At 39.2% G+C, this 26,157-nt stretch overlaps 1 protein-coding gene across 7 annotated transcripts in view; it reads right to left on the reverse strand.

The window, feature by feature from the left end:
* The window catches only part of ADAM22 (ADAM metallopeptidase domain 22), a 139,120-nt gene that overhangs the window by 23,682 nt on the left and 89,281 nt on the right, over positions 1–26,157 (reverse strand). For 3 of the 7 annotated variants that reach the window (XM_064444673.1, XM_064444671.1, XM_064444672.1), the window contains exons 9-26: positions 25,000–25,074; positions 22,271–22,342; positions 21,091–21,257; positions 19,055–19,139; positions 18,531–18,621; positions 16,908–16,959; positions 14,962–15,061; positions 12,742–12,813; positions 12,118–12,210; positions 9,877–9,957; positions 9,599–9,649; positions 9,250–9,313; positions 8,649–8,754; positions 7,485–7,601; positions 6,606–6,774; positions 5,545–5,653; positions 4,503–4,593; positions 3,157–3,174 (exon numbers count right to left, since the gene is read on the reverse strand). In XM_064444673.1, coding sequence (XP_064300743.1) covers positions 3,157–3,174; positions 4,503–4,593; positions 5,545–5,653; positions 6,606–6,774; positions 7,485–7,601; positions 8,649–8,754; positions 9,250–9,313; positions 9,599–9,649; positions 9,877–9,957; positions 12,118–12,210; positions 12,742–12,813; positions 14,962–15,061; positions 16,908–16,959; positions 18,531–18,621; positions 19,055–19,139; positions 21,091–21,257; positions 22,271–22,342; positions 25,000–25,074 — 1,613 coding nt within the window. Of the gene's footprint in view, positions 1–80; positions 276–3,156; positions 3,175–4,502; positions 4,594–5,544; positions 5,654–6,605; positions 6,775–7,484; positions 7,602–8,648; positions 8,755–9,249; positions 9,314–9,598; positions 9,650–9,876; positions 9,958–12,117; positions 12,211–12,741; positions 12,814–14,961; positions 15,062–16,907; positions 16,960–18,530; positions 18,622–19,054; positions 19,140–21,090; positions 21,258–22,270; positions 22,343–24,999; positions 25,075–26,157 lie in introns of all 7 variants that reach the window. The other 4 variants (XM_064444669.1, XM_064444670.1, XM_064444668.1 and 1 more) reach the window with 2 other exon arrangements.

Consider the following 26,157-nt stretch of genomic DNA (forward strand, 5'->3'; position numbering starts at 1 on the left):
GGCATGTGAGAAAAATCAGTAATCAAAGCACAAAGGATGCTATTTCAAACATTCCACAAAGAAAGAAGAAAGAATCAAACCTGCTGCAAAACAATGAAATGTTCTGACTAATGGAATAATGGGTGATGGAACAGGTAGAAATCTGAAAATGCGACAGAAAAGCAGACCTCTTCTTAGAACTAGATGCAGAGTTTGTGCTGACTCCAGGAGGCATGTCGCTATAAAAAGAGTCGGCCTCTCCAGGCTTTTTTACATAATCTCCCTGGGGCATTTGTCTAAAGCATAATAAACATCGTAGAGTCAGAAACATGACAGGCACCAGCACACACACAAAATGCACAAATATTAGTTTAAAGGGAAAAGGCAAGGATTGCAATCCTTGAGGAAACCTGTTAACAACACACAATAAGCCTACTAATAAATAATTCAACTATCTGAGAGAAAATCCCCATATGCTTCTGATATGTGCAGAAAAGTGGAATTATGTAGTTTTGGTAAGGAAAAAAAAGGAACATTCCACTATAAACTCTGATCACAATTTTCAAAGTGAATAGTTTGTGGTTCTTGAGACATTGTACAACCAAGTTCAGACATTTCAAATGGCTCATCGTGCTGGTTGCAAAAAGCATCCCAGGTGTAGTACAAGTACTGCAGCCTGAGCTGAAGGCATGCCTGCATCAAAAAGGAGTTCAGGACAAGTGAATGCTTCTTCCCTTCTGAGGTAGATGCTTTCCACTTAGTTTTTGTGATCATTATTGAATGCAAGAATAGCAACCTGTCCAGTTGTTTAAACCTCAGAAAGAAAAAAACTCCAGTTTTTTAGCTGTTTTCTTGTGCAGGAATACTAATGCCAACATCAGAGGTTCTCAGCTATTCCTGATTACCACAGTAGACTCAATCTGCCAAGACACACAAAAATAATGCCACACACATCTGACAGTACTTTATCCTTTTCCAGTACTAGAAGCTCAGTTATGGTGCATAAAACTATCGTGCATTAGAAAATCCTAATCAAGTTATGCAATTTTTTTTTTGCAGATGGTGAACTCATTGCCAGCAGAAAAAACTGCCGTGCAAATATTCCAGTTACAGTTCCAGTAAGTTGAAAAATCCTCCCTAGTACAAGTAGCTACTTTGAAAGTTGGCTATATCATAATACCAGCAATTATCTATTCATCCTTGCATTTTCCAAGGCCTCTTTGCTTCAGTCTGTCCCTATTAAGATGTGCATTTATCAGAATCACATTCAGACTGTGTCCAACTACAGACCTGAACCACCTCACTCGGTTTCTAAATTTCTAATACTCCTAAAGTATTTAAAATATAAAATTATATGGCACATAAATCATTAGTGTAACACAGTTTTTCTAGTATTTCTTCTAGCATCCCTTGAGTCTCAGTTCTTGCCACATAGCTCGGCCGGTACTTTGGTATGTTCAGAGTTGACTCAGCGTGGGCAGCTCTGCTCTCCAGGCTTCCTCCAGCAGACTGCCCTCTCGGTACTCTGTAAGAAGTAACTTCTCCCATGTAGCTGTGCCCTTTAAGCCACACTATCCCAGCCTGCAGCATCCTTGCCAATTTGCTCTTTTTATTACTTTCAGTTTACTTATTTCAGTGGCTTAGTGCTACCAAATATCATTCCTTATATAATGCTCAAAAATACCTCAATGGCTTGTTTTCATCTTCATTTAAGGAGTAATCATAAACAAGTAAAAAAAAAAAAACACTCTGGATACTCCAATGGATGTCTGTTTTTCCATTTATGGAGCACTTCCTGTACATACCCAAAATCATTCTATTTAGAAGTCAGCCTACAGAACTTCATTTTCTGCATGAAGGAGATTTAGTTGTTAAATATCTCCACCATCATTAAAATGATGGAGCCCTGCATCATCTTCAAAAGCCTCAGCTTATGCTGGTTTCCATTCTGCCCGTGCCCACAGATGCAGCTGCAGACTGTCTGCATCCTCACAGCTCTCTGTCCATATAATTTCTGGAGATGAGGGAATTTGAGAAAGTTAGATTCTCTAATATTCCAATGTGAACATGCACGGGGCGGTCTCTTTCTGTGTTTCAAGGTTTTGGCTGCTCTGTCCTCAGTCAACACTGATACACACACAGTAGAGTGACTTCATGCTAATCTGCACTTATAGATACATCACGTGAGACTAAGCAGCACCAAACACTGTAATTCTGCTTTCCTTGTGTCAGGTAACATTTCCTACCCACCAACCTCTCCATAAGGCTTGGCTTCAATTGCTTTGCCTTTTTCCCGTCGCCGTTCCTGCCACCTGTCTGACCTTGCAGTACGCAACCAGCACTTGGCAGAGCTTTTCTGCTTTTTGCAATTATTTTGAGCCTGGCAGAGAAAGCGCTACACAGGTAGTGGAAATGGAGAACAAACGCAACAGGTAGCAGCAACAAACAAAGCAGCAGCTTGGACCAGGAGGCAGTAATACAGGCAGAAAACAGGGGAAATTGAGAAACCTTCTTATCTGAGGGGGACTGAGAGAGGAAGGAGCTAATTCCTCCCCAGAAGACCCATCTGCCTGCCAGGCAGATGACTGATCAAAGGGAGGCAGTCTTCCAGGAGCCAAACCCCAGTCATGAGGAACTGTTTTGGTTTTGGCCCTGTGCTGAAGGCAGTACCATGCTTTAGCTACAAATCAATCAAGCAGGGTGGCGGGAAAGAATGGGCTCTTCATTCACAGAGCAATTTAACTGCATTGTATTTTTAACTGCAAAGAAGCTCTTCTTTAGCTGCAAAGAAGGATGAATTTGTCTCAAAAGGCTCCTGAACATCATGTTAATATTAATTATTCAACTCTGAGCCTCCCAAGAATACTTCCATCTCTAATAGCAGATTTTCAGTGTCTCTTACTGGAAGTATTCTCCTGTTTTCCTAAGATAGTCTACCTCAGAAGTAAACATTTTTGCTACCCAGTCCAGTGAAATCAGTATTTCAAGCAATGCATTGATAGAATAAACACCAATTTCATATATTCAAGCAATTATTCTTTAAAATGATAATTCACCACTGTATTTTCTTTATAGAAAATATAATGATCACTATATTCTTTATAGCATGTAAATAAGCGAAACAGAAGAAAAGCTATTTTCAGAGCTAAGACACATTCTGTTGCTTTTATCACATACCTCTGTCTTCTGTAGTTTCTTTCCATAGAAAGAGAAGAGAAAGAAAGAAGAATGAATTATCAGTATGCAGGTATACATGGTCAGTAAGAGGAAAAAAACTTAAAGAGAAAAGCAATGTATGCAGAATGAAATTTTTGCTCAAAATATTTCTACAGAAACACTTCTGAAAGAAACATACCCATAAACACACTAAATCAGAATAAACAAGGAAAATATATTCACACTGATGGCTAAAGTCAGTGCTGAGTTGGAGGTGCAGTTCATGGCAAGGTTAAGTCTATTCACTGTGAAGCTGCTAGTGAGAGGTGCACTCTTGCCCCCTACCTCTGAAAACTAACCCTAGATGTGATCTCAAAGTGAGCCCTTGAGCTGTACTCAAAATAGAAGTCCAGGTTTTTAGATACTGCCAGAAGCTGAGGGTGATATACCAAGACAGCTTAACCTACCTTTTTACTATCCTAATCTTCATGTTATTTTCCAAATGCTTCTTTTGTTACATATTTCTGAGCTGCCCTCAGCCTACCTGAGTCTAACAAGCCAGGAGAGGATGTGCCGGTTTGTTATGCTGAACTGCTGGGCTGTGTCCCAGCTGCGGGCAGTGCCTGCAGCTGAACCTGCCCAGCCCTCCAAGCACACCAGGGAGCCACCTGTGGAGGAAGGACTTCACGAACCAGCCTTACCCACACAGAGGTGACAGAGTAAGTACCTTGAATCTTTTTTTAATACACACAAAAAACCTAAACCTCTCTGTTTTCAGAAGAAATTCACAAAAGGAGAAAAACTCTAAAAGATCAGTCAGGCTAAAATAATCCATTTTGCCTTTCAGTGAGTGGAACACTGACAGCTCTACACCAGGGGAGAACTTGCACCTTATTTGCCAATTACAGATCTCTCTCTTACTCAAAAATGTGCCTGAATAAATTTCAGGTTAAGCTGACTAAATATAAACATCTGTTTAAGGAAGCCTATGGTTAAATGCTTTACTGACTGACTGAAGGCTAATCTTGCTAAATTTACTTCTTCATTAGGAAAGATTTATAATTGAATCAGACTGTATTCTCCTATTTACTTTGTCAGATACAGTAAAATAATATTCTGATTGTCTACAAAAAAAGAAAAGAAATAACTAAATAAGAAATAAATTACAAACCTGGACCAAGCTCCCCAAAACCATATACACATGTAAGATTTGCTTGAAAAATGCTAATACTACAGAAATGTTACTGTATGCATGTAATCCAACTCATATTTTTAGATTAAGTCTGAATTGTTCTTGTCTTAACATAATCAGCTATCAGATGAAATGAACATTTTTAACTGTATTAAGAAGAACACAATTTACTTACTTGTAACCCCAACCAGTAATTCCTAAAACGAGAGCCAACACTAAAATGGTGCCAGCAATAGCCCCTATTATTATATTTGTGCTAACAACACCTGGAAACACAAGAAAGGGGAAAAATATAGTGTTTTAGGAGAAAAACATACAAAATCAGTAAATGCACTGTCTTTCAAAAACCTGCTTGGACAACTTGCACTAGGCTGATTAATTGTAACCAGTGCTATAATCTTGAGGTCTAGCACGGACATAAAAAGATCATTTCTAAATCCAGCTTTGAGTCTGTGTCTGTTTCCCTTAACTGAACACTTGCTACATGGGAAAGTTGTGCCAGGTATGCCAATATAATGTTATCAATATTAAACTGCTGTAGCTTACATCCTTATAACCTGCCTGGCAAATACATGCTTACATTGGAATAAAAGTGACTTTTCTGTTTGTTTTTGCTCAAATCCCTTCCATAGCTGAATAAAATAACCAAACAAGACATTCTGGAAGATGATAAAACTGTCACCCCACAAGGATTTATAATTAAAAACATTTACACCTTTATTTTTTCACAATATATCTTTCTCTTGTAAGCAAGCCTACCGACAAATGGAAGTTTTCACTCAAAAAATGTAAAAGCCTGAAATTTGTGTGCCAACATTCTGCATACTGGCCACGTAATAAAAAATTTACTCTACAAACAAAAACCAATCATGTAAGCAACATTACCTTTCCATCTACCTATGAAAAATCCCAGTAACTTTTTGCTGGTCCTAATCTATCAATATACTTAATAAGGCCACTCAGATGATTGGGACAAGGTACAACCGAACACACTGGGAGCAGTCCTGAGAGGTGTACTGAGTGCTTGTGAGTGGCACCGCGCGCATCCAGCCCCACGTCTGAGACCTCATTCACAGACACCGGGAGGGAAGGGAATAGGCTCCTAGTGGTGCATCGTGTTATATGCTAACTGAAAGAGTAGAAGATCTAGTTTTGTTTAATGAACCTTCCTCAAATCCAAGATTTCCCAGTTATTGGTAAAAATTATAACAACATACCTTTATTGATGGCATCTTTATCAAAAAATATATCGTCTTTGATACGAAAACTGCAGTCATCTCCTCCCCAGAACCGGTCGCAGACACACTTTATTTCATTGCTACAAACCTGCAGCCAAAAGTGTGGCTCAGAATAGAATCATAAAATTAATCTATTCCCGTAATTAATGTCTACAGTATAAGTACAGTCATACAGCACTGATTTTGACTGCCTGCAAAATTTTGCAAAACATTTTTAATATGCAGCTATTTTAATTTATGCCAGATATAAATGTATTAAATGCATTATTATGCTTTATAGATCAACATATGTATATGTATTAAGTACCATAATATATTTTAATGTAATATATATTTAATTGAGACATTTACAATTGCTTTGAGAGACTCTGGACCTCAATGATTTTATTTTTTCAAAATATGACAAAGTGGTTAATTTCAGGTAAAAAAGTGGAGCTTTAATGCAGTGTAAAAGACAAAAGATGCTATGAGAAAAAAAACTCCTTTAATCTCAGATGAGCCATAGGGACCTGAACAGTGTTTCAAACTGTGTACAGGACTAAGGGACTTGCCAGGGCCACAGCAAAGCCATAGGCTGTGCACCGAGCAGAGAAGCTGCCACAAGCCAAGAGCCAGCTCACTGCCCTCTTCTCTAGAGCAAAGTAACTCAGCCAATAAAATCCAATTACTTTATGAACCTTCTTGGCTGTTGACATAATACAGAGGGAATTAAAAAGATCATCTGGAAGAACAGAGACCCAAGTTCCCCAGTCCTTAAACCTTTATATTCTCCAGTATGTTGCCTGAGGAAATATCAAGTTAGCAGAAGTTATAGCAAAAGAATTGACTGATAAAATTTTTGCAAAACTAATACATACTTACTGTGACTTATTGTTTAAGATGCCTTCACTGGTATGCCTTATGCCTATTTATGTGCCCCCTGCCCCTTTCTCCAGTATAAAGAGTCACACTGCTGGATTCCTGAAAGGTCTAGCTAGTACACTAAACAATGCAAAATACTCAGCAAAAACAAAAAAGGAGTAAAGAATACAAGAACATACACCATGTCCTGAACAAATTTGGCTGTCTGTGGTGCCTGGACAGGTACTGAAGTTGAAGGCCTCGGTGGGAAGGCAGCGATGCTCAAGGCACACCATGTTTGGCCCACATGGCGTCCCGTTCTCCACATAGCCCAGGTCTGTCTCCTCATCGAGCTTCACGTGGCCGCCACTGCAAGACAACCAAGAGGACCCTGGAGACTTGTGCTGTGATTAGATGGGACTGCTTGAGAAACTGGGCTCCGGACTGCTGCCTTCATTTCTGTCTGCACTATATGATGCCCAGGACCAGGAGAGAGTAAATATTGGCTTATGTATCTCACTGGCCCTAACAGGAAACAAACCAAAACACAGTACATGTACATCAAACAAATGTAATGGTGAAAATAAAGACCATTTTTCCTGCGTAAGAGTTAGTGTTGGATAAAACATTGAGTTTACTTGTGTAGGACTTTGTTTCATCTTTCAGTTGTGTGAAGCTATGAGAACACACCAGGTCTGTAATTGTGATTCAGCTAACATATGGCAACGTATTAAGCTGCCAGTTAGCTTCAGCAGTGCAGGCATATGTCTAAGTATTTTGAGTACATTAAGTATTTCACAAACATTAAAGAATGTAAAATCAAGAGGCCAGAGAAAAGCATTATGCCTCTACAGGCAAAATTAACTACTACACAGAGGGGACTGCAAAACAGCTGTGCTCCCCACATGCAGTCAGGTTCCTGAAGCTTAACAAAGGTTGAGCTAGAATAATGGTTATGTGTTAATAGGAAAAAAAAAATTAATGGAAACAGTTGTTCTCCACTTAGGAATGAGACAGCTGTTTTTCCATGCAAGATAGATATTGCTTGTCTCTGTTCTGTTTTCAGGATTTCCAGCTACCTGCAATTGTAGACTTTTCCAAATTGCAAGATTGATGATGTGATTTCACCATCAAGTTCTCCAAGTCTGGGCACACTGGATATATTGGAGCACAGAAGGTATCCACAAAGAACGTCCCTGCATTGAGAGAATAAACAGATACTCACTGAAAATAAAATTCAGTGAAAATGGGACAATCAAAAAAACATGGTTTTCTTTACTTGCTTTGTAACATGTTTGTTAATCCTTGTTTTTTTCCCACTGACAGTAACTCCCATAAATAATGTCTTGTTTCCCAAGAAAATTATTCTCCTTGGAGCTTAGACTGGGAGAATAGTCTTTTTTAAGATGTATTACAAAAATGCTCTGAGTAATAGCAAGCAGGGAGCTGTCAAGAACAAACCACATCAGACTGATTTATTATCCTATTAATACAGTAACTGGCCCATAGAGGAGAAGCAATAGATACTGGCTTTAAACAAACCTTCATATGTTATGTATGTAAGGGAACTAGAGACACCAAGTTTAATTCAACTGTTGAAGGGACTTTACAACTCGTGTGGAGACTTGTGCGCTGTCTGGCCTCTCCCAAAGTACTGAATATTTTTTACTCATGAATTTGTAATGGAACAAAAATAGGTTATCAAATCTGCACTGAAAGGTGGGAAAGGACACGTAGGCAGGACTAGAACTCAGAATTCATCTGAAAAACCAGGGTGCAGTTTTGATAAGGACTGGCGAAAGGTTCAGAAATAGGCAGAAATAATCAACTGCATAAATACAGAATATGAAACAATGGTTTAGGCAGCAACTTGCAGGAAAAGATAGGTAAGGTTACAATATGATGAAAACTGAACACGGCTTAGCAATGCAATGGCACAGCATAAAAGGTGAACAGCACACTGAGACCTGAAACCACAGGCTGCTCTCCTCTGCACTGCTAAGCTTCACCAAGAGTACTAGGACCACTTTTAGTCCAAGGGCTCCCAAAACTCAGGTTATGCTCTCTTGACAGAAATCGTCTCCTCTCCCTCCAGAATTTCCTGCACTAATGTCTGCAGGAGAAGGCCAGGAGAAGTCTGGTCTGGTCTGTACAGAGGCTTTTTGAGCCTCTTCGTGCCAGCTAAAGAACTGGATCAGGGATAAAAATCTCATATCAATTGTTTTCTAAATGGATCAACTTACTGTTTATTGCACTGTATCCAAGAGTCCTTGTCTCTTCCACAGTTTCCTTTCTCAGTCCCTTCAATATTCAGCTTCTCATAGCAGTACCTGTCAGCAGCTGTCACTTCTAAAAACAGAAACAAATCTCTTCTAAGATGATGAAGACTTCGAAAAGCCAGGTCCTGGGAAATGATAATGCACAATCAAAGCAAGCAGACCTTCCCAATCTGTGAAATGCAGAACCAATGGTCTGCAGGTGGCCTGTGAAACTGCATGGTGTTCTCAATGCAAAGTTTATGTTGGCACCACAGGACTGTTTTAAGATTTTGTACAGACTGACCAGTCCAGAAGCCACTGAAATATGAGCATAGGCTCCCTAGGTGGTTATTAATGACAAGGTAGACCTAAGACTTCAGAATAATCAGCAGTAAGTTAACCAACACTAGAGAAAGAGCTGGAAAAGAGGATGGAAAGACAAAATGAGGCAGGAGGAGAGGGAGTGCCATACAGTTCTAGCTGGTTTTAATGGTCTGAATATGTCTCTTCCATAATTTTTCTCAGCTAAGATAATCCTTCAAGCCACATGAACACAACCAACTTAGAAACAATAACATTCACTCACTTTCACCCCAGATATATTTACACTGCCGGTCCCTGGTTTTACATCTTCCTCCAAAACAAATACCCTGGAAAGAAAGAAAAGATATAGAAAAAGTTTCACAGAGCTTGATTTTCCAAAATATGTATTTGCTTAATATACAGATTTGTCACGTGCTTTCTACTGAGGCAACTAATAGGTGATTCTACTTTCTGTTCATTTAAATGCTTAGTTCCAAAATATAAGTAGCACCCAAAACTAAGGAATGTCAGCTGAACTATCCCAGGTGACTTCCAAAGATCTTAAACCAAAATCTATAAAAAGCAATCTATAAAAGCAGAAAGAATGTAAAACAAATTAATGTGCTAATTACCTGCTTGTTATCACAGGAATATCCATCCATTTTATGAATATTGGGAGAACACTATAGAAAGAAAAAATAACTAATAGATCATAGATCAGACAAACATGGAAGAAAAGCATACAACAAATGTCATATAGAAAATTATCTCAGCATCATGCTGTTTTTTTCAGTATCAGCAGGTTTAATAACATTTTTGTACACCTTACTATACAAAACAGTAACATTCATAGTGATTGAGAAACTACAGGTGGTTTTTTCATCTCTTGGACAGAAGATCTAAAAATCACCTGACTGGAATTTCCTGTGCAGTTCTCTGCAATATCACAATCATTCACTGCTTCTCGGCACAAAACTCCTTTAGGTTCAAACTGAAAAAAAGGACAGAAAATTAGTGTCTTGATTTCTCCACATCTTGCCTTAAATGCAGTGGTTTCTTAGAGGTTTAACTAAGATTAAAAATGGGACATTTTCATGTGCTGAATGAAGTGGGAAGACTTTATTTTCCCTGGTGCAGATATTGCACTGGAAATTTAGTGGTGCAAGTGGTACCACTCTCTGACACAGCCCCCCCCACCTGAGTGCATCAAGTGTGGGGCCAAGCAGGATAAGTGCTCGCCCGGGACACAGGACCTCTGGTGTTTATCAAACCAATACTAGAGTGGCTTGCAGCATTATCTTGACCAGGTCACTACACCTTTTTGTGACTATTTTACTCTTCTTTATAAAACAGGGAAAGTGATCCTGATCTTCATTCTAGGGGTGAAGAACACCGCAAAGCTCTAGGTATAAACACTATGGTTTTATTAAATGTACTACATTCCATATGGTTTGAGTGATCAGATATTTAACAACAGAAAAATATACCAGTGACCTAACATGGGCATTTTGGTTAAAAACGTCTGTGCTAACTCTGAAGAAATGTAAAAGCAGGAAGACATCCCATTAGTGGCAACTGTTAATGCAGACACCTTATCTTCCCTGAAAGGTTTCTTAAGTCTGTGATACCCAGTCATTTTGCAGTTCTGTGACTTTTTTTCTGGATCTGCAGGCACATACTTTTTTTTTTGGGGGGGGGGGGGACGGGACACACGGACGGGACAGGGGGCACACAACACGGGGACGGACACGGGACGGGGGATGGGACGGGAGACACACAGCTACTAACTCCACAGCTGGTGTGAACAGGCACACATCAGTGGAAAAGCTAGACTGAAGGCTGAGAAAGTACCAGAGTCTATCTTTTCCCTACCAGTTTCTGGAAAAATGCAGAGACAGGAATGTTGTCAGAGACACTACAGATGCTGTACAGATGTACACCCACCATATTTTGCTTGCAATCCCTCCTTCACTCCTGATTTCAGGCAGGGTATTACAGGGGAAGGTACCCAAGTTTGGGAACTGTTATATATGGTCTTTTGAGTTGTCCTGATTAACACCTCCCAGGGACACATTTTGCAAAAATCTGCGTTTCTCCTCATTGGCTCACCCTCACCACTCTGTATGTAGATAAACACTTGTCTCATCTGCAAAAATAATGCAGGCACACACAAGCTTAATTTTTTTCTGAGAGTCTTTAATATGGTGCCTATGTGACTTGGACACTTGAACAAAATTCACCCACAGTGGCAATCTGCTAATCTTTTATATTATATTTAAAAAAATGGAATGTGCTTAGGGAAATGTGATCTGGTCCAGCATAATCTGTGCTTTTTCTTTTTTTAAGATCAGGATGAGCACAAAGTCAAGAATCTGGTCCACGGTCATTACTAATGTTCCTCCTAAGGAAATGAAACCCTCAAATGCCCACAGACAAAGATAAAAATATCACACGTAGTACACCACAGCTTTAGTAACATTAGTAATAATTACCATTATTACTAAATCAGTACAAACAACTATTTGAAGTCATATTTAGCTGGGCTCCCTTACAGCCAAGATCTGGCTTATCTTCCTTTTACTAATTACTGATGTATCAGGAAGAATGCCTCACAGTTTACATAGGACTTGATCCCCTTTACTCAACAGGATTTCAGTCAGTCCAAACATAAGGAGACACAGACAGACATAACTAAAACTGAAGGCATGTGTCTTTTAGATTAACACTTTTGAACAATTCTGCTAGCTGCAGGTTTTTGGGTTTTCTTTACTATATCCTTCTCTTGGGCCTCTGTGGTATGAGGCAAATCCAGAGCAACACGTAAGGCACTGGGAGCAGCACACGGGTAACGATGTGCATGTTTAAACAAGGACATCTAATGAGACCTCATGGAACTTCAGCCTGATTCAAACTTGTCTGAAATTGGAAGGCTTTCATTCACCTCTGCATTTGATCACCATCCCTGCCCCAAGAAGCCCAGACTAAAAAGGCAGAGAATAGCCCCAGACAAACCAGTTTTCAGCCAATTTTAAAAGGCAAGCTTTCAAAAAAGGGAACAAAGGTCTGCAAAGAAAAAAAAATGTGCTGTGGTGCCTGTAGCCACCTGGATGCATCACTGTCAGGACGCTGCAGTGAAAGTCACTGCCCTTACCCGGCACTTCCGACAGCAAAGCCCATTGCTGCACTGGGAACCTGCCGTCAGGGTGCACGTATTGCAGCACTCTCCTCCTTCGCTGGCACACTCCTGAGGAACACACACACTTGTAACAGAATACATGGGAAAAGCAGATGAGCCCCAAGCTCTCTTACTAATTCTCATCTCAGTGTGCTACCTGAACAGATTTTTAACCAGGCTTTTAGCCACCTGGAGGCAGAAAAAAAAAAAAAAAGCATGCACTGCCAGGTATCAAGCTCCTGCACAGCTGTTTGATATGTAATATGAGAAATTATTTTCCTAACTTCACAGTGTCAATCATTAAATACTGACATTTTAGCACTGCCCAGAGTCATGTTTCCATCTAGGAAAATACTTTAACATCTTTTAAGGCCTGATTTTGCACAGGTAGCTATTGCTATTGCTCTTCAGAATTGTGGTGATAAAATAAAAAAGCTGTCCCACATTGTGATAACCATGATGGAAAAAGGTAAAAAATTATTAATCCTTTACCACAGGAGTTTAATATTGCCTGTCTTCCTCTGCTTACTGTAACGGCAGCGATGGGCAGCACCATGTCCTGGAGAATCTAGTTGCTAAGTTAAAGAACATCACACTTACCGCTATCGTCCCACAGTCACACTCTTCTCCATCTTCCACAAAGCCATTGCCACATTCTGGAGGATCCAGAAGCTGCAGGGCAAAATCAGAAATCAAAAGTCATGTCACTCCTACGGGAATCATTGTCATATTCATTCCATACAGCATGCTTTTTTAGCTAGCACTCCAAATGCATTAACCAAAACTCAGGGCCCACAATTCAGGAAGAATCAGACCAGAAACAACACAAACAAAATGTGAGAAAACAAACAATGCTGTGAATTAATTCAGCAATGCTGCAGAGTCACATGGCGTTTTCTGTGTGAGACTGACATTTATACAGCAGATTTAGTCTGAGCAGAAGCCACAATCAAAAACAAAAGTTGTGACAATAAAAGAAAAAAATTAAAACAATATGGCATTTTCATTATCATCACAGGAGTTGCAATTGCTGTTGTTCTGGAATTCAAGTGATGAGGGCTGTGTCCCCAGCTGATGCCTGCATAATACCTTCAGAAAGGATAGCCATTAAAAATTGCCCTTTGGAAGCCCATGGCTCAGAAATGCAGGGAGAGGGGAAGGGCTGGGTTTCTTTGTCAGTTTTTGTTGCAGTTAGATGCTTTTTCCTTCCCTTTTTCTTTACCACAGTTGGGAACTTTCAGCAGTTTTCCATAAGCACAGGCTTCCTCTCCTTCCCTTCAGCCTCCCCACTAAACTGTAACCTAAAATGTCTAGATCTGTGTATTTTACTAGTACTTTCCTTTCCCAGAGGTAAGATTCACTAGCCATTTTTCACACAGGACCCATGCTATGTTATCTTTTAATGGACTCTTCTACTCTGTTCTTTCCAGTTTCATTGTTTATGTTTTCCTAAAATTTCTAGAGGTAATTCTTCAAAAAAGAAAAAAACTTTTTTTTTGGGGGGGTGGGGTAGGCATAACAAAACGTGAGTACTTTTATTATATAAATAAGAAGGCATATAAGTGTGTCACCAAGACTGAAGTTTTGCAGACCGTCCTCTGAGTTTTCCAATTAAACTAGGACCATTCCAGAAACCACTCTGCTTACAAGCCATCTGCACAAGCACATCACTCATGGCGTACAGTGCATTTTTCTCTGGCTGCTGCCTTTCTGCCAGTAGCCAACAGGATGGAGCATCATCCTGCGTACTTCACTGTGCCACAAACCAGGCTGAGGCTTGTGGCACAGGCTGACGTGCTATTATTAGATCCTTCTATTGAAATGGAAATTTGACTGCAGCATGAAATCCATATGTAGAATGTTACATTAAATGTATGCACAGAATTATCTTTTAGAATTACTGAAGTGTCGTTAAAACTGCTCATTTCCTACATATTTTTCTAGACATCTAAACTTCTTCAATATCTCTAGGTATACTGCACAATACAGGCAAGTAGATGGCAAACACAGAGGGTCCTGCCTTAAAACATTGGGCCAATTTGCTGCAGTACATAGGGACAGCTAAATATGGAATGGAAAAAAAAAACACGAAAAGCAAATTGGGTAACTTTTCCCCAAAAGTCTCATAATTCATCCATTCATTTGAAAAGAGCATACGCTCAGTCTGCTCCAGCAGTCATTGATGTGTTTTTCGGGATCACAGCTGATCTTACAGCAGAGCACTGTCAAACACAGCACCTTGTCACATCAGTTTTTCTTTATCTCATACGTCTTGAAAAGCAAAAGTAAGTTTGTGTTTCACCACCTTTGCTAGGTAACACATGTCTTTGACAGCCTTGTGAATTACACAGACATCCATCAACAATAACTTTAAACCAAGCCAAACAACAATATATAAAAGAGTCTAAATCACCCTGGCTTCCACATCTAACCTTCACATTTCCACATGCCATTAGAAAAAATTGTAAATGCTGCCAATCTAAATTGAGATGACAGTAATTGGTTTCTTCCAAGTGGCAGATGTGTAAATGAACATAATCGCTAAATTGTGAGGGATGGTTCCAGATCAAAGCCTGTAGGAACTCTGTTGGACATGAAACCACTTATTAAAAATTTATTTAAAACTAGTTTCTAAACTACTGTGAACTAAAATCAACTACATTCACTCATATGTCAGCAGAAAATTTAGAACTTAGAAAGAACCAGAAACATCAAAATTACAGGTGTTTTTTTCCCCAACATTAGCATTTTCATTCTTCTTGGTTTCATATAAACTAGAAATAGAATAGAAATAATACTCAATAATGAGGTAATGCTTACTTTGGTTGGTTTATTGAAAAGGCAGGCTCCGCCTCCATTGTTTAAAAATTCATGATACTCTTCAATATCACATTTGGAGAACTTGCTTGGAAGATAATACCTGCACAGAAAAAAGGTGGCAAGATTACTTTCTATAGTGCTTTTTACACTATATTTTCTATTCTCAAAGTAGGAAGAGAAATCTAATATTATACTCTAGAAAAAGTACAAAACCACACTGTTAATCAGAGTGACTATCTGCTTGTAACTCTATCTAATTTGCAAATCATTTTAGTAAATGACAAAGAACTTTCAACAATGATACAGAGCTCATGGAAAGTGAGAGGTCTAAAACATTTCAGTAAGTTATTTCATGCCAAATACCACAAAACTTATCACACAGTGTACAGTTCTCACAAACATGATCTGTTCCACTAACTGGCCTGATCTCAGAAATACATTTATTTCTTCCCATACATACCGTAGGAGACAAAGATTGCTCATAGTTCATTTCCCTCTTAGATGAAATTAGCTCTCCTGGTGCACAGAATGTTTATATAATAGAGTTATGCCATTTTAAAACATGCTTCTAACAAACATCAGCTAACATTTCGGCTTCCCTCTCTCATTTGCCCCACTTGATTAAATTTCATTCTAGTACCGAGTGCCAACCTAAGGCACTGTGCACCACCTGAAAACAATATGATGCAGGGAATCTTTGCATGGATCCTTTCCACAGGGAAAGAACTTAAGTGACCTTTATATTTAGGTCTTTAGTCACGAAAGTACTTATGTTTCAAGCAGATTCTGGAGCCTCAAGGGCTTTCCCGTATCAGCTCATCACCGGATAAAAAAAGTATTAGCAGAAGTGCTATACAAAATAATCCTGCGTTGCCAGGAAGGATGGTTTGCAAACCATTACTGGTCTTTCCCATCTCTAGTGTTCATGATTTAGGTCTAAAGACTACAGAGAATGTGGGATTCATCATCCTTCATCAAGCAGCTATGTAAACACAAGCTTTTTTTGTGTACCTAATTATTTTAAAGGTTTGGATTCCAGATAAAGAATTTGAAGACCATTAGATAAGGAATGACTTTTACAAGGATCAAGGCGGCTTCTCAGATTGGCTTTTCAACTTATGAAAAATCAGAAAAATCCTACCTAGTATGTTTTTAGGTAGGCAAGATGAAAAAGGCACACATTCATACTTCCAAAGAGCTTTCAATGAAATATTTGAAACTGTTCAAAATTGTTCTGACACAAAGCTACTGTGGAAATTTGCAGGTCAGTTTGAAATCAATTTTAAAAGCACTGCCTATATCTAAAACTAGACTATATATGACAAAAGACAGGCCTGTAATATGAAGAATTAAGATCTGAATACACATGTTAGCATCAAATTTCATCTAGCAGCAAAAATTTGCTGATTTGCTAATCTTTAGATAAAATCTCTCCAGGGACATTATATATGGGTATATGCATACTCCATCTCCAATGGGAGCAGTTTTTTCTAACATTATTACACAAACTGGTGGGTAAAAAATACAGAAATAGATGAAAGATTCTAACAGAAACACTGAAAATGAGACATACTTAAGCAATTTGGTAATAGTACTGCAAGAATTAGGATGTGTCACTGTTTGTAGCCACAATTCAACAGCAAACTCGCAGGGGAAAAGAAGCTTAGCCTGCTTCTCCTTCTCTGCAATGACCTGCCTTGCTATTGAGCCCTGTGCTTTGTGAATTAAAACAGTAGTCACTAAAAATCCTCACATATCCTCTCCTTAACTCACTTATTCACACATTTCTTTGAAAATGTCTTTTCTGCGTATGTAAGCTAATACCTTACTTTCTGAAAAATGATTCACAGAAAATATTCTGCTGAGCCACAAAAGACAGGTTTTCACACGTTTCCTTTATGTCATTTGCATGAAGGACATGACTTTCCTCTAGTGAAGTGCCTTACCCTGTGTCTCCCATTATGCATCCAGACCACGTGTCCTCACACTTACACTCACCTGACAACAACAACAAAAAATTACATCTTAAGTCTTTTGAATCCAAAATAATACATTTCTTATCACAAAAACCACACTGTAGTCAATTCCATGTCATATTTAAATACAAATTGAAAAGAATAATTTGCTGATTTATTGCACACCTTAGTTGAAATATATCAATGCACACTGACAAACCTTTAAAAAACTATACATAACTCTATGTAATCCTGAGCTTTGAAAATATGTCCTGTTTTTTCTTTTCTTCTCTTAAATTAAAGTCAGGGGAAACTGCAGCGTCAGCCTCCAGCACTTGGAAATCATGAGTCAGCTCTCCTGCCTTCTCCTGCATCATATTTGATTCCCAAATTTTCAGAGTAAAAAAGATCATTTCAACCCTTCTAATTTTTTAGTTCTCTTGTACTACTATGCTAATGTGACTGGAGAAATCTTCACTTGAAAAAAAAACAAACCCCAAACAATAATGCACACAAAAATGCATAAAATGGTCTGCAAACACAAGCCAGTACAGCAGGATCTAGCAGCCTCTTCCTCTGCTCTCCCTCCCTTCCCTGCCTGCCCCCGTTCCCCACGCGACCTCCAGGCAGGCATAGGGCAGCCCTCCCTTCTGCACTGCCAGGCTGCCACGTCCTGCCCCTCTGCTCAGCTGTAAGAAAGGGAATCACCACTATTATCATTTTCACTTTTACTCTGTCCCTATATCAGGTTAATAATATGCAGCAAGAAAATTAACACTGAACATGTCAGTACCATAGAGCACCCATCCTACATTTCTGAGTATTTTTGAAAATAAAATTATATAAAATGCAAAAACCTTTACTTGCAGATGTACCTCTGCATTATATACTGTCTTTACAATGCCTGAAAACAAAATTCACCTAAGCAGAGTTCTATTACTCAGTAATTTATTTTTTTTGTATGTAAGCCACGTAAATATACATGATACAATAACTAAGCACTCCAATTCATTACCTAAATTGTTTAAAAGGTGCTTTATTATTTTAATCATCCATTGTTCTCCACGTGCTGCAACTTCATATAACATGGAAGCAGGGAGGGTGAGGCGCTTGTGGGGGGGAGCGGAGATCTGAATTAAGGCATTGCAGGTAAACAGGGGTTACTAATAAGTTGAATACCAAGGTTACAGCAGACAAATGGTAGCACTAGGGTGGCAAATACAGGAGATTTGTGTAACAGGATTGAGGTGGCTCCCAATCATCCCCAGGTCAAATAACGTCTGTTTCTACCTTTGCACCATAAAATGGCAGCCACTGAGTCTGTGTGTGTGACATTGATCTCCCTGAAATGAATGGAAGAGGCAGACACCTGTATGATTTATTTTTAATGAAATGGTGACACTAATGCTGCCAGCAGTTATGGGCAGGGGGCTATCACAGCATTTAAATAGAGGAAAATTAATGACATGTCAGTCTCCATGTTATTACAAGAAAAATAAAATATTCCAACATTGTGAGAAACATGGGGAAAAAATACCTATCAGAGAAACAGGTAAGATCCTGCACCTTTTAAGATTTTCTCTTGAGACAGAGTGAAAAAGCAAACAAACTTACCACTTATAAGTTTTCTTCTGTCTGAGAAAATGCCAATGTTTTGGGCCAAGGTCTGTGCCAGAGTAACAGCCATTAAGTCTGGCTTTCCAAACTGAAAGGTAGGAAAGAGTTACGTACAGGTATCTCAGATACAAGTGAAGTTTTTCTCATGTCAAGGCGATAAAAGGCAAAGTCAGATGAGCAGTGTCAGAGTTCTTACTTCAGAGCAGCTAGATAATGGACAAGTGAGGAAAACTGGCTGGCTTATGGACACATTAAGTGAGAGAAAGCCTGTTTCTTTCTTGCCATTCCGGCTGCAACTATCAATGACAGGATATTGCAGAATCTGCTGAAAAGTGTATTTGAATCCATAACTGACTTTATTCACTCATCACTCTTCACTGAGACATCCTTTCTATGGAGCTGCACTAAAACTCTGCATCAGCAAAGAAGCAGCAAGGTATTTTGAGGAACATGTCTGCACTGATAAATTCTGTGCAGATAATTTTTCACCACTTTTTGCTCATACCAGTATCCCCACCTACCTCATTCACACCTCCGCCTTTAAGCAATGAGCAGATTCCACCAGTGTGGGCTACACCACTCCGACTGCTCTGAAATCGACTCCCCCTTTGACAAAAAGGAAAAGAAAAGACAGTTTACCCTGCTCAGCCCATGAGTTTTGCACCTATCCATCCCAGTATTTACCCTTCTGATTTTCAAATGAGAAAACTGGCATTTGCAAATGCTGGCTGCCACCACTATGCTGCAAACTATGCAAAAACAAAATGGGAAAAACAGATAACCACTCACAAACCTCACATGACAAATTATCTCCAGAAAAGTTATACCATCTTCCCTCTTCCTTCTCAGACTACCTCATATAAGAAAGCATAAGGGGATTATTTTGCCAAACCACCTGAATCTCACCAGCCTTTTGTTTGTTGACATACTACTGCAGCAAGTGACTTCCACTGGCACATGCTACAGACAGAGCACAGGAGAGGCCACCACACTGCCAACGCATGGGTGACTAGTGAAAAGACATGTCTAGCTGGGCAATGCTGATGCAGCAAAACTCAAAGGGAGATGCGTTTAGTGGCTAGTGGTTTAGAGGTAGGTGAAAACTCCCTGGAACTGCCGATCTCATCCAAGTGACAGATGCACTCTGAGCCTAAATCTAACCATCTCTTTGGGGCTGACCACGTCCACATGAATGACTGCCAGTTACTGGAGAAAATATACTCTGGTCCCTTTCAGACTACTGATCCACCTGAGCTGTGGCAAATAGTTTTTTTCAAAGGAAAACAGAAAAACATCAAGAAACAATAAAATGGGTTAACTCTGCTGAAGGCAGAAGTTCATTTGTAACCACTGTACCATCACACCAGCCAACCTCACCTCCCAACTTAGTCGTGTCTCACCCACAGACACAATTTCAGAAACTGATATTTCTAAATGGTCTATGAATGCAATACCTCAAACATGAGTGGTGGTGTTATGGACAGCACTGGAATCAGCATTATAGTGGTATGCCAGAGTCCCAGTCACAGCACGAACAGGGCCCTCTTTGACCTAGCCAATCCACAGGCATTCATAAGAACAAGACTTCCCCCAAAGACAGTACAATACCACCAGAGAAGATTCACAAAGAATGTAAGAAAACCTGATTCCCATTTTACAGATGAAGAACTAAGACACAAAGAAACCAAAATCTGTAAGCACCACTTACAGATCTTACTAGATCTTTTCATGGTAGAAGTCAATTACAGTAATTAAATATGTGCAAAAAATCTGAGCGGGTGGATACTGGGGTTGGGTATCCTGACAACCTACCAGAGTCATGTGAAAGTGAAGTGTTTAGGTTAATTTTATTCATATAGGCTCCTACAACAGTCAGCAGAGGGATAAGGACTCCAACAGAGTAATTCAGCTGGCCTGTCTCATGTGGATCAAAAATCTCAACCATGAACCTCTCCTCTATTTTTATAGATATATTTTGTTATATCAATCTTATTTCCAAAACAATTAAGAGATTTAGGGACAATAACATTCCTCCCAGCTTATAGCACTTGTCTCTCTGGAGAATAAACTGCTTCAAGGATCTGAAACGCTTCAGTAATCCTGCAGCACACAGGTCATTCAACAAAGTAAAGCAGGCCATAATGGTTTTTAAGCAGGAAACCTCATTGGTTTTAAAGCCAATGTTCTGCTTTTAAATAATACAACAAGGCTGTCAGTGCTCTACTGCCAAAGAAGCCAACCTCTGAGGTGGAACCATGCATCACCTTCCAGGCAGCTGCACTTGCGGAGTAGCTAATTGCACAGAATAACCAGGGATGCATGCGCATGCAGCCTGGGCTTAGTATGTTAAAACTAAAATGAGAGTCAATCCTCTAGTTGCACTGGCAGGCAGTTTGTGCATTAACTTTTTCCCACCTCCCCATCAGAAACATTATTTTCCGAATTATTCTGGATTACACACACAGCAGAAAGGAGATGTATCAGCCACTTGTGATAAGCAACCCCCAAGGAAAGAAAAAAAAAACCCGGTAATAAAACATCACACGAGGTTACGTACGAAAAAAGGTGAACTGCGTCACTTTTCTCTCTGATAAAATCCCTCCTATATTTCATAAACTCACGTAGGGTCACCAAGGGGTTTTCAGATATGGTGAACTTGTTATCAGTAGCCCAGGTTTCCATGGCAACCAATACTATCCTCGTGTTAAGTTGTTCTTTATATATCTAGTACATTAACAAAATGAACAAATATGTCAAATAGAATGAAAGTGAGTTTTACCCCTTTTCTGTAATAGCTTGCATTTTTATGTAACTAAATATTTAGCTTGTTCTAGCACACTTTATGTTCTCCCAGGTGATTTTATCTCCCTTAAAACCAACCAACAAACATGAAAACAAAGTAAAAACTAAATTTTAGGCCTAATTCTTTAATCTGCTCTCTCAGCCTGCAAAAAGATCCCTTGCAGGTCCTACACAGGCAGAGGTACATGGAAGGGAGATGGGATTTTTTCAAAAATTGCTACAGAATCTGTCCAAATAGTTCAAAGATTTAGAAATAATGGGTCTTTTATGACATCCAGCTCACCCCAGTGACACACAAGGGCTCTCTTATACCAAATAGTGATCTATAACACCACAGTTTTCGCTGTTATACACTTCTACAGGAGTATTTAACCTCATGCTGGCTGAATCATTTAAAAAGGGCCATCCTTTCAATGCTGGGGGTTAATACTCCACACCAAACACTTTCAACAGTAAGAACTGCATTTTTCTTTTTCTAGTAATACTTTTCTGGGGTGAGGTGCAAGAACCAGCAGCTCATCCAATTCAGCATTACAAATAATATCCACATAATCTACCTGTATGTCCATATTCTAACTCATTTACTCAAATGCCCTTTTTCTGGAGAAATTTTAGTGCATTCTAATTTCCAACTATCTTCTGGGTTTTGGGTTGTCAGCATAGGGTCCCTGTGTAAAAACTGTCATATCTAAGGTGCTCTTTAAAACTCAGACTCAAGTGATTGATCCAGCAGGATACTTAAATGTTTGAAGCCACAAGAAGTCTCTAATGCTTTATGTTAGACAAAGGCTTTATAGGTTGTTCTAGATGAAAATTTGTGATCTTCACATGTTATTATTAGGTATACCATGAACTGACAACTCCTGCATCTATCGGCAGGAGAATCATATGACTCATCTCACACATAAAAGAACATTTAGTTGAGTGATACTTACTAAATCTGCCATGTTCACCACCGATTTAGCATAGCTGTTTGTATGGCCGACTGACAAGCGGTGCTTTTTACACTGCAAAACAAACATAGACAAGTTACATATACAGACTTCAGAAAAAATAAGCTCCATTTCCAAAAAAAGCATGAAATAGAAAGCAACTACATCAACAGTAAAACCCCTGTGCAAGGTTTGGTCTCCCGTGCTGAATGTAATGTTAATAAGTGATAGCAGAAAATTGCTAAGAAATGCACATTACTGATCTACTTCACAACAGCTGTTGTGAGAATCTATTAATTCCTGTCTGAAAAGTACTCTTACAGCTTTACTGAAAAACGCTATAGGAACAGGAACATATTGTTACTCTCTTCATTATCTTTTTACTGGCAATTTTAAAGTTAATTCCAAATGCCAATACAGAATAGCAACACAACATCCATAGCAGAGACTCCCTTAGAGATGTTACCCCAGGAGCGCCTGCATCTGTGTTTTAATCTATCCGATTTCCCACTTTTTTTAACTTCTCTCTCTAAAGCTATTCTAGATTTCTTCATGTACAGTTTCACACTCCATAATGCCAAGTAACTGGTTCAAATCACTTTAGCAATCAGACTGCAATGGCACCTTTACTGAAATCTGTAATACAGTGCCATAAAGATGACATTGAAGAGAGCTGTCCAGGTACTCCTGTTTGCAGAAAACACACTTATAAATCAGCACTGTGGGAATGGAGGTCCTAAGTATCTTAGAAGAATTTAGAACAAAAGGGCCAAGATCTTCAGAAATGTTTAACCACCTTGTGCCCCATGACACCTGATCTTGAAGTGAAAGTTCTCCATATTTCCCTGAAATTAGGATCTTTTAGTCGGCAAGAAGTGCCCAGCAGCTAGGGGATGGGAAAGGTATGCTTTCAAGAAGGTATGGGGTAAAAACCACCAATAATAAGGAAGTTACACTTAGAAAACCAGAAGGACATGACTGTGAAGCTAAAAATGGTAGAAAGGATGAAATAAAAAGCACCATAAAATAAATGGAAAATGAAGTACAGGAATGAAGGAAAATAAGTATACTACTCAAGTCTCTATTTGCAACTAAAATACCAAACTTTAGGCTTCCAGCTTCTCTAAGCATCCTACAGAAATGTCTTCGGTATACTAATTTATAAGCCTATTTCAGTGTTTGAGTTTTAAAAGCTTTATTCCCTGAATGGAAGCAATGGTTGGACGAGCAGCCGAGGGGGCAGACAGGAGGGCACTGCACCCCTCACTGCAGTGAGAAGCCCAGGGGGGCTGGCAGGATGCAGCTAGCTCCGCACACCAGAGGAAGAAGCACGAGGTTCATTGCTCCCTGTGGGAGTGCCTGGGGAGGGTGAATGGTGAAAACGGCTCCAGCTCTGTGGGGTGTCAGCTCCACGCGGCATGCATCTGGAGTGCTGCATCTACTGCACACATACAGAGTAATCCAAATACACATGTGCCTAGCCCAGGCTGTGGGGAAAGGGAAGAGTCCAGAGCATACACCACTTCCTTCTCCCAGGAGGAAATTATTCTGCTTCTTAGATCACAGAGGGTCACTGGCATTTGCTTTTGAGAATAAACTCCTAAGAGGACTGACTCTTGCAGTAGCTATAGTAAACAAAATTAGGTAACATTGTCCTTGGCGGGGAATCAGCCCAGACAGATAAGGTCCCAAGGGGAAAGCTGTGGCTTCAGCTCTTCAGGATCAAACACAATGACACCTATTTAGGGAATTCTGCATCCACTATGGTTCATTTTAATCCAAGAATTTATTGCTATGCTCACCAAGCTGAGATGATGGAGGAGTACACTGCTCAAGGACAGTGGCACATTCCTTTTCGCATTCTGATGCCTGTTTTTGCCAATTCGAGTAATGCTTGAGAGAAGCTGAACATTACGGAAAGGCTAGATAAAACGTATAGACACATTTTGATTTTAAAGCCAAAAACGGCCATAAAATCAACTAACGTCACCACAGGGGCACCACCAGTCTCTGAACTTTATCCAATCACTTCAAGATCAAATCCTATTGTTTGTGTTTGACACCACCACATCTTCCAGAAATACACTGTCTGGATTTGAAGACTGCAAGTGATGGAAAATTCACCATTTCCTTCAAAATTCCTTTTGTTAATTTTTAGTCATCTTCACTGACATAAATCTGCCTTTTCCCACTTGAATGAGACTGGTTTTCCTTCAATACTCTAGTCTTTATTATGTCTCTTTCCCTACATTGAAGAGCCTATTTATGTTCTCCCAGAGAAAGTACACAAGCTTAACAAAATAATTTTCTCTACATTGATTTCAGCGTATCAAAAAAATCTAGTCACTGTAAATCCCCCCTTTGTCAACAGCTGCTGCACAACTGCAATAACTGCATTATTGATTGCTGAGTGGCTATAACTAAGATAAGTGCTCAAGAAAGCCAGAAAGAAAATCATCATCTTAAGTCACAGTGACATTAGTTACTTTATGACACACAGTTTTAATTTATGACTCTTCTTTCTGATACTCAGGCCTGGCTGCAACCATGGTGAAATTACCTTGCCAAAATTCAGAAGCAACTTCATCAGTGGTTAGTGAGACCATAATCTCTTCTCTTAAGGGCTTACTGAATTTATTCTGGACATACATCGTTCTTTATTGTTATCCTTTACGGACCTATTAAGACAATTTTATGTCAATAGCTAAGATGCTGAAGTGTGTCAGTCTTACCATTAGATGATCATTTACAATCATTAATTCAATGTATTTTGTTTCCTCTTCAACCTTACGTGGAATCTGGCGAACCTACAGAGAGAGAGTACAACTGTAAGAGAGTCTAACAGAGTACAGAGAGAGTGTAACTGGTAATTAGAAATTGCTTCAGCAACCAAACTTCTCATGCATACATTTTTTCTATTGTTAATTCTGGTCTCAGATATTGATGAAACTTCTGGTGCTTAGTGTATCGTTTTTAAAAATTCCTTCACCTCCACCAGGACATTTATATGACCTTAAACAAAGAAAACAAGTCTTTCCACCCATCTAAACCCAAATTTAGTTTTTTCTAAATAAAGACAATCCTCAGTGGGGCCTATCTCTAAAAATGCCTTGTGTCAGCTGTAAACTTTTTCTGCCACAGAGAAAGGGATCCCTCCTGCAGTGTGTATGAAAAACCTCTATAACAATTCTATTATTTATTTGCTCACTGCTCAGTTCACACAGTGAATTCAGTACTCTGTGTTACACTTACTTTGCATTTAGAAACATATATGACTGCTTCTTCATGGTGTCCTTTTTTTCCAGGGTTTTCCAGGAGAGTTATTACATCATTATGATTTAAAAATGCAGAGTAATGGCTAGTATATAGAAAGGTAGCAAACCACCTGATATAAACCAAGACCCTCAAGAATGACTTCTGGAATTTCTCCAATGTCTTTCTCACTTCTCTTTTGCCTCTGAGAGGCTCACATTAGTTCCAAGAGGTTGAAGTCATTGTCCCCTTCCACTGCTCTCAGTATTTCATTTTTGCCTGCACTGTTCAGCACCCCCAACCAGGCTTTGTTTTGACCTGTACCATTATTTGAGCTCCTTTCCTATCTCATAGCTCCTATTTGAGCTATTTTTCCAGGGTGCAGACGAACACCTACACTTAGCGGCTTCCCCACTGTAATAAACAGGGAATGAACTCTCAGTTTAGAATAATTATATTAAATTAAAGTCAAGTGAGATGAAGTGGCTACTTGTCACTGTTGCAACATAAAAAATATTTGCAAATGTTTCATTAATTGGGAGTTTCTGAAAAAACTCTATTCTCAAAAAGAGAGAAAATATTTTAGCTACTTTTTCATTTGCAATTTATCAGTGTTTAACAATTTTATAACTCTTCAG

This window comes from Phalacrocorax carbo, chromosome 2, assembly GCF_963921805.1.
Source record: "Phalacrocorax carbo chromosome 2, bPhaCar2.1, whole genome shotgun sequence".
NCBI lineage: Eukaryota > Metazoa > Chordata > Aves > Suliformes > Phalacrocoracidae > Phalacrocorax > Phalacrocorax carbo.